The sequence below is a fragment of the Pygocentrus nattereri genome, chromosome 13 (genome assembly GCF_015220715.1).
Source record: "Pygocentrus nattereri isolate fPygNat1 chromosome 13, fPygNat1.pri, whole genome shotgun sequence".
In the NCBI taxonomy this organism is placed as follows: domain Eukaryota; kingdom Metazoa; phylum Chordata; class Actinopteri; order Characiformes; family Serrasalmidae; genus Pygocentrus; species Pygocentrus nattereri.
In genome coordinates, this window is record NC_051223.1 from 15,173,476 (window position 1) to 15,186,512 (window position 13,037).

A 13,037-nucleotide genomic window follows, 5' to 3' on the forward strand; every position below is an offset into this window, starting at 1 on the left:
ACTCCTGAAAAAGAAAAAAAAAACCCTAAAACATAATTCTACCTCCACCAAACTACACTTGGCACAACGCAGTCAGACAAGTACCATTCTCCTGGCAACCATCAAACCCAGACTTATCTGATTGCCAGATGGAGAAGTGTGATTAATCATTCCAGAGAACACATCTCCACTGCTCTAGAGTTCAGTGGCAGCACTTTACACCATTGCACTTGGTGGTGTAAGGCTCGAGTGCAGCTGCTCGGCCATGGAAACCCATTCAATGAAGCTCTCTATACAATGTTCTTGAGCTACTCTGAAGGCCACATGAAGTTTGGAGGTCTGTAGCGATTGACTGCAGAAAGTTGGTGACTTCAGCATGTCATTTTACATGGCCTACCAATTCGTGGCTGAGTTGCTGTCATTCCCAATCGCTTCCACTGTGTTATAATACCACTGACCGTTGACTGTGGCATATTTAGTAGTGAGGAAATTTCACGACTGGACTTGTTGCACAGGTGGCATCCTATCATAGTAACACTCTGGAATTCACTGAGCTCCTGAGAACGACCCATTCTTTCAAAAATGTTTGTAGAAGCAGTCTGCAATGTCTAGATGCTTGGTTTTATACACCTGTGGCCATGGATGTGATTGGATCACCTGAATTAAATTATTTGGATAGGCAAGTTTATACTTTTGGAAATATTATGTATATATTTTTGATTCATTTATACCTATTGGGCCTGCAGCAGTTTAACTCATTCTGCTTAAATTATGAAGTTTGTTACATTCTGGACTGCTTTTTTAAATAAAGCACAATACAAGACAGCCAGTAGAATTAATTTATATATTAAAGTCACACTCACAAAAATAACTTAACTCCTAAAGGATGAAAATTGTCATGTAAATATTAATTATGACTGGTTTTAGTTTATAAAACCATACACGTCATTAGTGGACCTCAGGAAAAGCATAAACTACAGCATAAACTAAGCATAAACTAAGATAAATGTAGGACATGGGCCCTTTAATAACACTGATTTAGCTTCAATTGACTGAAGTAGTCATTGAATAATGATTACAAATTATACAGTGCTTTCTTTGAGAGATTTACAAATGGCTTAACAAACAATGTACACAATATACATAAAAGTACAACTTAGAATGTATAGTCTATTCAGTAATACACCCACTCTATACTCAGAGTGCTCCATTCCACTCTGCAGACTCATTTTATTTATTCATTTTATACATTTTAAGAAAGTGTTACTACATACATTTTCACATTTTCCATTCTCACACACCAGGGGAAAAAAGGGAAGACATATCAGCACATGTAGAATTTTACAGTAATGTGGTTGCTCCTGTTAGGATGGCTGCATTCAAAACATATAGGCAAGAAACAATGTAATAACACAAACTACTGATATTCTGTACATCCCTAGTTATTGCTAATGCAAATAAATATACAGAAATTAGCACTATTATACAGCACTATAGCTCTTCTCTGAACACCACTCCAGATTCAGATACATGCTGATTTCTGTCTAAAAGGCCTGAATGTAAACATACTTCATGTTTAAAGACTAGCTTTTACCTTCAGTAGCAAGAACAAACCTGGAACGTACTTGTGCTGAGACAATGCAAATGAACTTATTTCTGATCTGATTCATTTACTACCTGAAATTCAAAATGGCTTAAGAAATCAGAGAGTGATACATACATTTTTACGTGGCACATTTTCATGTACTTTCAAAAAATTCTGGTTCACACAGTTCAAAATATCCTATGGAAAAGGAGGATTCAATTTAGTCTTCAGGTCCCTCCAGAAAATCCTTGCTAGGTCTCCATTTTCTTTTACACCTAAACCATTAACACGCCATTGATGACCTGAATCACGTGTGTCTCAGGCTTAAACAGAAAAAATGACTGAGTTAGGGAGTAGGGCCACACAATATTATACTAAATGTTTATAATATTGGCCTTCACAATACTGATATCAAATAAGTCATATGCAAATGAGCCCTTTAAATCACAATATATTTTACTGTTTTCTGTCACAATACACGACATTGATTTTCTTCAATACAGGGGTTGCAAGGAGATATGCTTTTTGAAACAAATACAGTTAATGTGATGCTAGAAAATGCCTGATACTAGGAATGGTTTCTATTATGCTATTTACCACAAACCAAAATATTCCTAAAAGTGAATCCACTTTGCAGTTCTCAGAACTGGAAAAAACTGGTTTGGTTGACCTACCTCTAATGGTTGATTAGCCAAGTCGTTTGAAATGACAAAGGACAGAGATATGCTAACTCATTTGTATAGACATCACCCAAATGTGTGAGTTAGCAGAGCAACGCTAAAGTGAGCCAGCTTTTCGTTAAAATGTTCTGATCCACCTTAAACGGAGCAACAGTTACATGTTACTGCTGCCCCGTTTAAGCCGTAACACAACATTTTAATAAGGAGCGGGCGAAAGAGGCCAATTTCAGCCTTGTGGAGCCTCTTCTGTACCCTTACCTTCTGTAAGTGGCTACCCTCTGTAGCCATTCTCGATATGAGATTCAAGCAGCTGCTGAGATATAGCCTTATGTTTTACATTTTTTGTTTACTTTTATATAGATAAAGTATTTTGTTCTCAGAAGGTGGATCATCACATCAAGAAACAACAGTAAGAGCTGCATATTCCATAGTTCTAGAGTGTTTCTGCGGGATGAATCAAGGTATCCATGCAATCCAAAAAAAGTAAGTTGTTTTGGTCGAAATAATACAGGCCATTCTTTAAAGAGATACTTGGGCCAGACCAGGAAAACTCCCTTCTGATGATGTATCATGAAGGTGGGCGAAACTGCTTTGGACTTAGATCAGCTGAAAAGTGATTAAACACTATTTCTATGCACAGAACCAAAGTGTGTCCTTATGCAAACCATATTGCGCAATGTGTTTAAATTTTTTAAAAAGAAGAAAAACATAACAGTAATTTCTAGTAGAAACAATTCACCTCCAACAGTAGTATAAGAATCAGTCCAGAGCTGGATGCATCAACATATTTGGCACTCCTGCCGATTTAGACTTTTTCATCTTTTGAATGGCTTTTTGGAGATCTGTCTGTTCGATGGGTCGAATGTAGTCGTCCTCTGGACTGTTTAGGGGAAAAAAAACACAGGTTAAGGATACATAAAATATTGTAACATTATCACTTTATAGTGATGTAAAGGTAGTGAATGCATACTGGTGGGACTGGATAGAGCACAGTGTGCTTTTATTTAAAAAGATTTAAAAGCCTCTAACTAAGCTCATTATGAAGCATATCGAGAATGCCTGCATTTGGTATGAATCCTCAGGTCATTGGGCGGAAGGCAGGATACACCCTGGACAGGTTGTCAGTCCATCGCAGGGCAGCCAGACATACACACACTCTCACACCTAGAGGCAATGTAGCATGTCCAATTGGTCTGACTGCATGTCTTTGGACTGTGGGAGGAAACCTGAGAACCTGGAGGAAACCCACGCAGACACAGGGAGAACATGCAAACTCCACACGGTGAGGACCCTGGTCGTCCGGCCGGGGAATCGAACCCAGGCCCTCCTTGCTGTGAGGCAACAGCGCTACCCACCGCACCACCGTGCAACTTACCGCGACCCTATCTGGATTAAGCGATTAACAACGATGATGATGAATTCTAACTTTTGATATCCTAGAAGAAAAGCATTGCATAGTGATGTTTACTAATTCAATGTAATTACATGGTATAAATATACATATACAACAGTTAGTTCCAGCCACGCAAACTGATTGGTTGAGAAGCATTCTAACCGTGCTGATATTTCACCATAACATCAGAGATTTTTCACACACTGTATCACTCCGCTGAGACGCTGTCTCTAAGCAACGACTTTGATGGGAGACACTCAAGCTATTTGAATGTTTTTACTTCTTATTTTGCAAACAAACAGAAATTGGATACTTCAAAGATCACATTTGACCTACAGCTGATTTGGTCAGACTCCAAAGATCATACTACACTAAATTCCCAAAGTGTCAGTTGGTCTGTGTAAGGAGCTGGAGAACGAACTCTGACGTAGCAATGAGCTGCTTGTTATGGAACTATAATTTGTCATTAAAAATAAATAATCAGATTAGAGACATTTACATTTATGGGATTTGGCAGACTCTCTTATCCAGAGCGACTTACAATTTGATTTTTTTTTTTTTTTTTTTTAACATAGGTAGGCAAAGGTAGTGTTAGGATTCTTGCCCAAGGACTTGTATTGGTATAGTGCAGGGTGCCTGCCCAGGTGGGGGATTGAACCCCAGTCTCCAGCATAGAAGGCAGAGGTGTTACCCACTACACTACACCATCCAGACACAAATTTCAGAGAGGAAAATAAAAAGTAAAATTTGAGTAAAAGATGAAAGATGTTGGATTTAGTGTGTTAATAAGGAGTTGTATGAGTTTGGCAGGTGTATGACAGTTGACTTCTAGATGGCATCATCCACACTAGTGTCTACACCTTGGTAGGAAAAGAATGATCCAACACAACAATGATCCTAAAACACATTCCAAAAAGCATACAATGGAAGAATAAGAAAGTCAAAAGCAAGTCACCAGACCTAAATCCTATAGAACAACTTTGGGGAATCTTAAAGCAGAAGACTACAACGAGCAAAGCAGGAGCTGAAAAGAATAATTTAGATCTCGCCAAAGACTTCTATTATCAAGTCAACAAGCCTTTAACAACAAAGGTGGGCATACAAAATAACAGAAGAACAAATAAAACCCCACTAGTGAAGGGTGTGCTGATGTTGTTGCAGTTCTTTTTAATGTGTGAATCCTTCATTACAGTTTAAGCAATCAGTTTTGTTTTATATTAATTTTTAATCATTTTGTTTTTTTGAATAAAATTAAGTTGTATTGAACTCAAATAATTTGTAATTAACCAAACAATTATGTGATCCTGAACTGGTCTGTCCTTACTATTGTTGTATACTGTTTATTTTTATTTTGTATCAAAAATGACTGCTTTGAGAAGGAGAACACATAAATAGGAATATATAATCACCTTTTATTGCTTCTATTGAAACACATCAATAAAAAGCCTATAGCATTGTGAATTCCGCCTGAATGTGTGTACGCACCTGCTCAGGAACGTACAGTACATCCAATAATAAAGGCAGCATTGAGCTTCTTTTATACACTGATTTACAGAAAGCTCTAATTGCATATGCTGATTCATTTTATGTTACCCAATGTGGGTATGCATGTGTTGTAACTAATCTAGCAGCAGATTCTAATGAGAGAAAATGTCTCCAAAGTCTCTAAGTGTATGGACAATGATGTATTGACAAACAGGCTTAAGCAAAAGTCAACTGAAATTTTCTCACTGATCTGACTGGATAAGAACCAGATTTGTCTCGTCAACTGAGGTAAAGTGCAACAATCTGCCCTGCAGCAAGTGTGAAGAGCAAGTTTGTGAGTGAGCTGGTCAGATATTTAGCTGGTATACAGAAAATGCAACCCAATAAGCCTTCAGGGAATTCCCCCTCTGGCCTCTACTTTTAGTACAGACAATGTTTTTTTTTTAATACTTACATTCCCTCAGGATCGGTATTGTGCACAAAGTCCCGTACACACAGTAAAGCTGCATCCCGACACATCTCTCTGAGATCACTTCCTGAGAATCCATCCGTCTCTTTAGCTATTTCACACAGGTCCACTGCAGCCGACACCTTCAGAACAGAAATGATTACTGTATATCAGGCCATATAAACATGTTAGATCAATGGATAAAACACTTACATTCTCGTTTTCTAAGATAAGCTTCAATACTGCTTCCCTTTGCTTGATATTCTGGACAGGAGAAAAAAGTAAACAAACAAGTCAGTTATTCAAAATGAACTGATAACAGTTTCAACAGTGATTATGAATAATTAATCTTAATCACTGAGTAATAAGCATGCATGTGGCACAATGGCCTAAATATACTGGTCAATAAAGGGGTAAACCTGTGGGAACACTTACAGGCTGATTTATGTGGAACCTTGTGGGCATCCTACGGAGTATAGCAGAGTCTAGGTCCTGAGGGCGGTTGGTGGCCCCCATAATTATAACCTGTACATATGCACAGAAATGACCGTACTTAGCCATGATCCTGTAGTCACCAGAAAGCCTAACAATATGCTAATGAACTTAAGGCTCAATTTGTGGAAGCTGTTTGATCCCAGCCTGTGACACAGTCATAAAAACCACAGCCACATAATAACCACAGCCACAGAAATGCAGACAGAGGCTTAGTGTACCTGGCAGTTGAAGTCTGTATCTAACCCATCCCATAAACTCATGAACTGAGCCTTCATCATGGCAGTGGCCTCGTGGTCTGAACTGGAGCGGCTTCTTAAAAAGGAGTCTACATAAAGAAAACAAGAGAAGTTGCTTTCTAGCAAATAAAGGCCAGGAAATCAATAAGTACAGTTTACAACTACAGTACCATCTGCATAATGTCCGGTACTACTGCACCTTCAAACTCAGGAGGAGTGCAGGGCAGTTGTAAAACGTCATGACGCAAATACCTAGTGTTAGCATAGTCAATATCTAAGGCTTACTTCCTGTAAGAGAGTCATGAAGGTATACAAATTATATCCTGTAATCAAACTTGCTAAGGAATATATTTCTTACACATGGGAATAAAAGATCTTTAGCTGTTGTGTCTCCGTGAGGCCTGTGATATATACATTTCTTGAGAAGAATGCTGTGACATGAGATAAAGACCTGTTTATGCCAGACAAGGCAACTGATCTTACAGGAGTTGGAACTGGGTTTTTTTCCCCCCATCTTCATATAACACGGTGAAAAATGACCATTTGGGAATCTTCAAGGCCTTTGGCCTGACTGAGAGTGACTTGCTGACATAATTAAAATTAAGTATATAACAATTGTCTATTTTGCATATATTTTGCATAAAATTATAATTGCTTTGCCCAAGTCACTCCCATCACTTTCTTTCTCAATTTTTAGCCTGCTGATTGTGTTCTACTGATAAGCTTCTGTCTTAACTAAGCCTTTGCGTGTAACGTCTCTTTTTTATCCATTCTTTAAATAGTGTTTCCTTTTTATCACAGACATCATCAATGGGTGTTTTTCATACATTCCTAAAAGTTTGTTTCAATCATGCTGTGGTAAAGTAGGCAAGTTAGAAGTTGAATTTTAAGTAATGATAAACCTGCAAAAATGAGGTGTCATGTTTCATTTTGTGAAAAAGAAATCTAAACGTAGTCTGGTACATTATTGATGCACACACATGTAAACTGTGGCTTTTAGCAATGAACCACAAACTAGCGAGACAGAATCAGCATGCAAAATCTCCAGGTATGGGGTGAATTTTCATGGATGACATATCATAGGAGTGAATGTGAGGCTCTGTGCTGTTTACTTTTGCTCCGTCGTCGTTTTGCACACTTGTCGTCATGCAATATGTAGTTAAGATTTTCCGGGGAGTAAATGATGCATTTCTTCGTATGTATATGCAGGGTGAGACACATACAGCGGAGACTCATTTGTTTGGAAAATGTGGTCCTCTAATTTGTCACACTCGTCTTTGGTCGTCTTGCATAGAACTATATAAATTCTGGTTAAAGGTGCCTCTTTTCTTTTCTTTCAGCTACTCAGAGAAGGTTTTTTCTTCCTTATGGTTCATAGTTATACTATGTTCTTATTCACACTGATGTGCACAACCTGGATTAAGTCTGAGCATGCTGAGAGATGTTTTGGTCATGCATTTACAGAAACTGTTTGGGACACTGCTGACTGTGTTTGTAACATTGGTCTTATACTTCCAGTTCTAAACTAAAGCATCAAAATCTGGAGTTTAAACATGCTTTGGCTAACTGACTGCATTTGAGGTAAGGGGAAAAATCATGTAAATTAGATTTTTCACTGAACTATTCCTTCAAATGGAGCACACAAACCACAAAACCAATCATGATCTCTGATGTGGAAGACACCATTAGGGTTAATATGTACATTTTGAAAACTTTTGCTGACATGCTTTTTTGTCTGTAAATCTCCAAGACTTGTTTTCTGCGTGGAAATACTTTAAGGCTTTGTTGTCCCTTTCTGGTGCAAAAGGAAACTGAAAGATAAACAGTTTTCAGCTGTTAATTTGTTTAGTTTTAAAATATTATGAAAGAACTTTCTGGTATTATATAGGTATATTTGCTATTATTGCATATATCATGACATTATTATTGTCCAGCTAATATTGTAAAATGCTGATAAACATATATAATTTCATTCGTCCATCCCTCCTTAGCACCTTCTACTCTAGAAGTATACAAATCAGACAGTTTACCACAGAGCTGCACATTCCATGCAATCCAATCAAAGTAAAGTTATTTGAATATAAAAATGTCATTATTTGACAGCTGCTGTTCTCTCAAGAATCCCAATATAATTCTGATATCCAAATTTACAGAGAACCTGTTCCGTCTGTACATCAACTGAAGCATTCTGATCATTTATTGACATCTGAAAACTGACATTTATTGATATCTGAAAACTGATTCTACCTCAAAATCTGAAACCTGTTATTTCTAAGTTGACCCATGAAACCATTTCTTTGATAATAAGCTCAGATCAATAAAAGTATAAAATGCACTCACCAATCTCATCAATAAAGATAATAGAGGGTTGGAGCTTGATGGCCAGAGAGAAGACGGCAGCAGCCAGTTTCTGGGACTCGCCGTACCATTTGTCAGTCAGAGTAGAGGGCTGCAGGTTGATGAAGCGAAAGCCGGCCTCTTTAGCTGTGGCTTTAGCTATCAGGGTTTTTCCACAGCCAGGGGGACCGTAGAGGAGCACTCCTGAGGAAGACAGAAACCGATGAGCCTCCTACAGAATACTATTTTCAGCACATCGCACCTGAACAAGCAGATTTATCTCTGTCCTCACCTTTGGGAGGTTGAAGCAGTCTTGACCCTTCAAAGAGATGCCTCTTCTGGATGGGAAGAATAACTGTATCTTTCAGCTCGGTAATGACTTCATCTAGACCAGCTATATCTCTCCATGTAATCTGTAAGAATAAGTAAACAGCTTACAAATAAATGCTTTTTAAATAAACATTTTTCCACTGTTAAATCCAGCATTGTAATAACATACAAGCTAAACCTGCACAATATATTGTTTTAAAGGGACACACCCATAATTAAATTTGCATCTTTTTAATATGGACTATTTTTCATAAGAATATTTTTTCAATCTGGGGCGGCACGGTGGCGTGGTGGGTAGCGCTGTCGCCTCACAGCGAGGAGGGCCTGGGTTCGATTCCCCGGCCGGGTGACCAGGGTCATCTCGGTGTGGAGTTTGCATGTTCTCCCCGTGTCTGTGTGGGTTTCCTCCGGGTTCTCCGGTTTCCTCCCACAGTCCAAAGACATGCCGTCAGGCCAATTGGACATGCTAAAATTGCCCCTAGGTGTGAGTGTGTGAGTGACTGTCTGTGTCTGTCTGTCTGCCCTGCGATGGACTGGCGACCTGTCCAGGGTGTATCCTGCCTTCCGCCCGAAGACTGCTGGGATAGGCTCCAGCATCCCCCCGCGACCCTGACGGAGAAGCGGCTTAGAAAAGGGATGGATGGATGAATGGATGGATGGATGGATTTTTTCAATCTAGAAATACAGTTCTTTTGCCTTTGTGTCTGTGTAGCATTCTCCTTAAGAAGGACGCTGTGACATGACGTAAAGACTTATGTCCCTTTGCCCAACTAACCTACCAGACATGGCGGCAGCCTATGGTACAAAAGTTGGAACTGGATATTTCCTTTATTGTGTAGCTGGTTGAAAGCTTTATTTCTGAACCAACCCAAGTACTCTTATTTGTAACGATGAATCAGCAACTGCATATATGAACTGAATATTTTACATATAATTTGAATAAAGCTATAAACATTTTGATTAAGTCTGTGCTACATGGGCACCTGCACAGGCTCTGTCTTTCGACTCCTTCGGGTTTTAGCCTGCTGATTGTCTACGTTTTTGTCTTAGTTAAGACTTTGTGTGTGAAGTTTTTGTATGTGTTTGTGTGTCTTTTCTTTACAATTTCTGGGGTATATCACACCAAAATTATGAATAACTTTTTTTTTTTTAAATATATACATTTCTACCTTTGTACCTTTGTTCTACCTCGCGGTAAATTATCCAAATTGTATCACAATGCCTCCTTCTGCAATGGTATAGTTATTGTAGAAGGCAGCAAATGAAGGCTGCACATTCTAACCAACCACAGTTCTTTACAGTGTTCTGTAGTATTTTCACCCACCACAGTTCCATTTAAGTGTTTTTGTGTGGTTTTGATATTGTATCAAGTTGTGTTGCAGCATACCATACTGTATCTTGACTAACATGCTGGCTAGTGCATTAGCTTGCGGCTAGAACATTAGAAAAGGTCAATATAAAACACAGCCTTCGCTCCAATTACTGTACTTTTATATTGTTGTTTCATAATGTAATAAACTGAAAATTGAAACATTAACATAATACCCATTTTCAGACACTCCTTACTTTTGCTGTGCAAAGGAAGTGAACAATAAATTTTGTAAATTTTTACACCCCTACCTAACATCCTACTAAAACACACTTGAAAATCCTCCTAAAGCCACTTATTATGATAATGGAGAAGCTATACAGAATCCTTACTTGCATAGTTAATGGGTCCACCAGATGGGCTGCAATGCTCATCTCGTATTCAGAGAGCTTGACATTCTGCACTCCGATCTGCCGCATCAGCTTCTCTGCCTGAAAAGAACCAGAAACATTCAGTCTAACCTTTGGCCAAAATCTACACTTTAAACTGTTACCATTCCACTTAGCTAACAATAATTCAGTGAAGACCAATCCCACACTTAATCACGCAGCTGAATGTGCATATGAAGAAATATCATTTGACCCAGAGATCGATCTACTTTAACCAGACTCTTGAAACCAAGCACAACGCTTACACATGATCAAAATAATTACATATGAAAGGGTAGAGTGTTTAAAGAATGAGCAGCAGAAGGATAAAATAGATTCTGAATACCTGCTTCTGTGCTTCGACTTTTTGTTTTCGTGTGGGATCAATAGCATCCACCATCCACTTTATAGTGAAATAAGTGACCGCACCAAATATCGTGAGGCGGAAGAGTAAACCGATGACCTCATTACGACCCAAAGGACGGGTGATATTGTCTGCTGGAATCTCCTTCAACACCATCATCACACATGCGCCTATGGAGTAATAAAAAAAAAACTGTTTAAATCACTGGACAGCTGGAAAAAAAACATTGCCAAAGTGTCTACACGGTCTGTGGAACAGATTTTTTTAGCAATATAAAATTAAACACATCACGACCAGTGTACACCATGTGAAATGGGAATTCACAGCTTTCTGATTTTCAACAAAAGAAGTGTCTTCAGTCAGCCTGTTTTTTCCTGGAGTTGCACACGTTTGAGTTTTGAAGGACATTACATACAGTGGGGAGTGTCACTCTCACCAAAGGAAAAAGAAAGCCCTCTATGATCACCCTAAACTTGTGGTTAAAAGCTGCCACTGTCTTCTAAATACTAATATTCTAATATTTTGCAATTTAAGACCATAAAGTCACTGACTGTGTGAAAAAGGTTCCACACACAAGCTGCAAGAGGAACAATTCCGGTGGTGGTGTCAGAAACCAAAAGCTGTAATGTCTATAAAACAAATATAACCATTTTATTTACTGTCCAAAACCACTAGGGTACCTTCTTACCGTTTGATGTTAAAATAAAATCTGAAAAGTTATGCTTTTTGAGGACTATTTTGCCTTACAACGCCCTGCATGTACCCTTCAGCCAGGAACAGACTAAAATAAATGGATTAACAAAACATTTAAGGTCAAGATATTATCTCAAAACTACTAAAACAATGCCTCAGGCATCAGCCAGAGCATTAATAAACATTTTCTATAACATTTTATGAGATTTAAAGAGGCATTAAACGTTTGAGATGTCTGGTTTGTATCACCACCACTGTGAACAATTCCGACTCAGTGAGCTTCTCTTGAAGCATTTCACATCGTGTTTACACCTAAACCTTTTAATATGGAAACGTGTATATCCACTCTTAAGATCTTAAGGTTTCCATCAGAGCACTGGAGACTTCTCAACTTCGCCTGAAGACAGAGAGACACTTTCAAATGTTGCATTTATACACTAGCGGCATTAATACATTAGGGAGAGAGACAAAGAGAAAGACAGAGAGACAGACAAAGAGAAAGAGACAGATAGAGATCCAGTGAGTAAAAAAGTGGGTTGGCACGCTGCGTTCATCGTCATGTTTCTGCTGCTAAAACGGTTTGGAGAACTTGGAGTAACTCAAAAGAGCTGAGCGAAAGGTTGACAGCTGCAGTCCGAACCGTGGCTTTGGAATTCTTCTATATGAACTCTAGTTTCCCAACAAATCATCGCCTAGTACACAATCAGCCAGCTCTAGTTTTGGTTTTGTTTTCGATCAGCCGTCATCGACGTCGTTCGGTACCTACAGCCGGAATAATTAGCCAGTCAGCTACAAAACTGGAAGCATCGTGTTTGAGCGCTGACCTTCTCATGAGCTCCGCGCTCAGATTAACGCAGTTTACTGTCGAACATACGGAACTCGCTGGAAACGTCGAGTATTATACACATGTCCAGCTTCTAATTGTGTACGGCTTTATTCCGACTGAAACAGACGTATTTCGCGTTGCTACCGTGGGCCAAACTACATGACACACTCACCTCCGCGACTCCCCGCTCCTCTCTGCCTCTATCTGTGGAAGATGGTGAACACGGACACTGGACCGTCCGCGCCCCCTATCGGCCTGGAGGAGCATCGCAGAGCAGCAGAGCTGTGAAGAGTGGAAACTCCGGTTACACTGTGCTCTGATGCTTCTAAACACCTGCCCATCCAAAGCTTCTTCTGAAATCAGGGGTAATAATAATACTCATGTAGAAAGACTTCACACTAAAAATTTAGGAATATTGCTGTGAGGATGTGATTGTCTTCTCAGCATTA

General features: G+C 39.0%; 1 protein-coding gene across 2 annotated transcripts; it reads right to left on the minus strand.

The window, feature by feature from the left end:
• Positions 1-1,171: 1,171 nt before the first annotated feature.
• atad1b (ATPase family AAA domain containing 1b) lies at positions 1,172-12,845 on the minus strand. Of its 2 annotated transcripts, none has more exons than XM_017705573.2 (10): positions 12,761-12,845; positions 11,052-11,239; positions 10,670-10,768; positions 8,931-9,051; positions 8,642-8,842; positions 6,284-6,390; positions 6,006-6,095; positions 5,784-5,834; positions 5,577-5,713; positions 1,172-3,124 (listed from the first exon to the last, which is right to left on the minus strand). In XM_017705573.2, exons 2-10 carry the CDS (start codon positions 11,226-11,228, stop codon positions 3,004-3,006), a joined length of 1,104 nt encoding a protein of 367 aa, XP_017561062.1. In that variant the 5' UTR covers positions 11,229-11,239; positions 12,761-12,845; the 3' UTR covers positions 1,172-3,003. The 2 variants fall into 2 exon arrangements, with proteins under 2 accessions (XP_017561062.1, XP_017561063.1); XM_017705574.2 differs by lacking the exon at positions 12,761-12,845 and adding an exon at positions 12,587-12,737.
• Between the last annotated feature and the right edge of the window lie 192 nt (positions 12,846-13,037).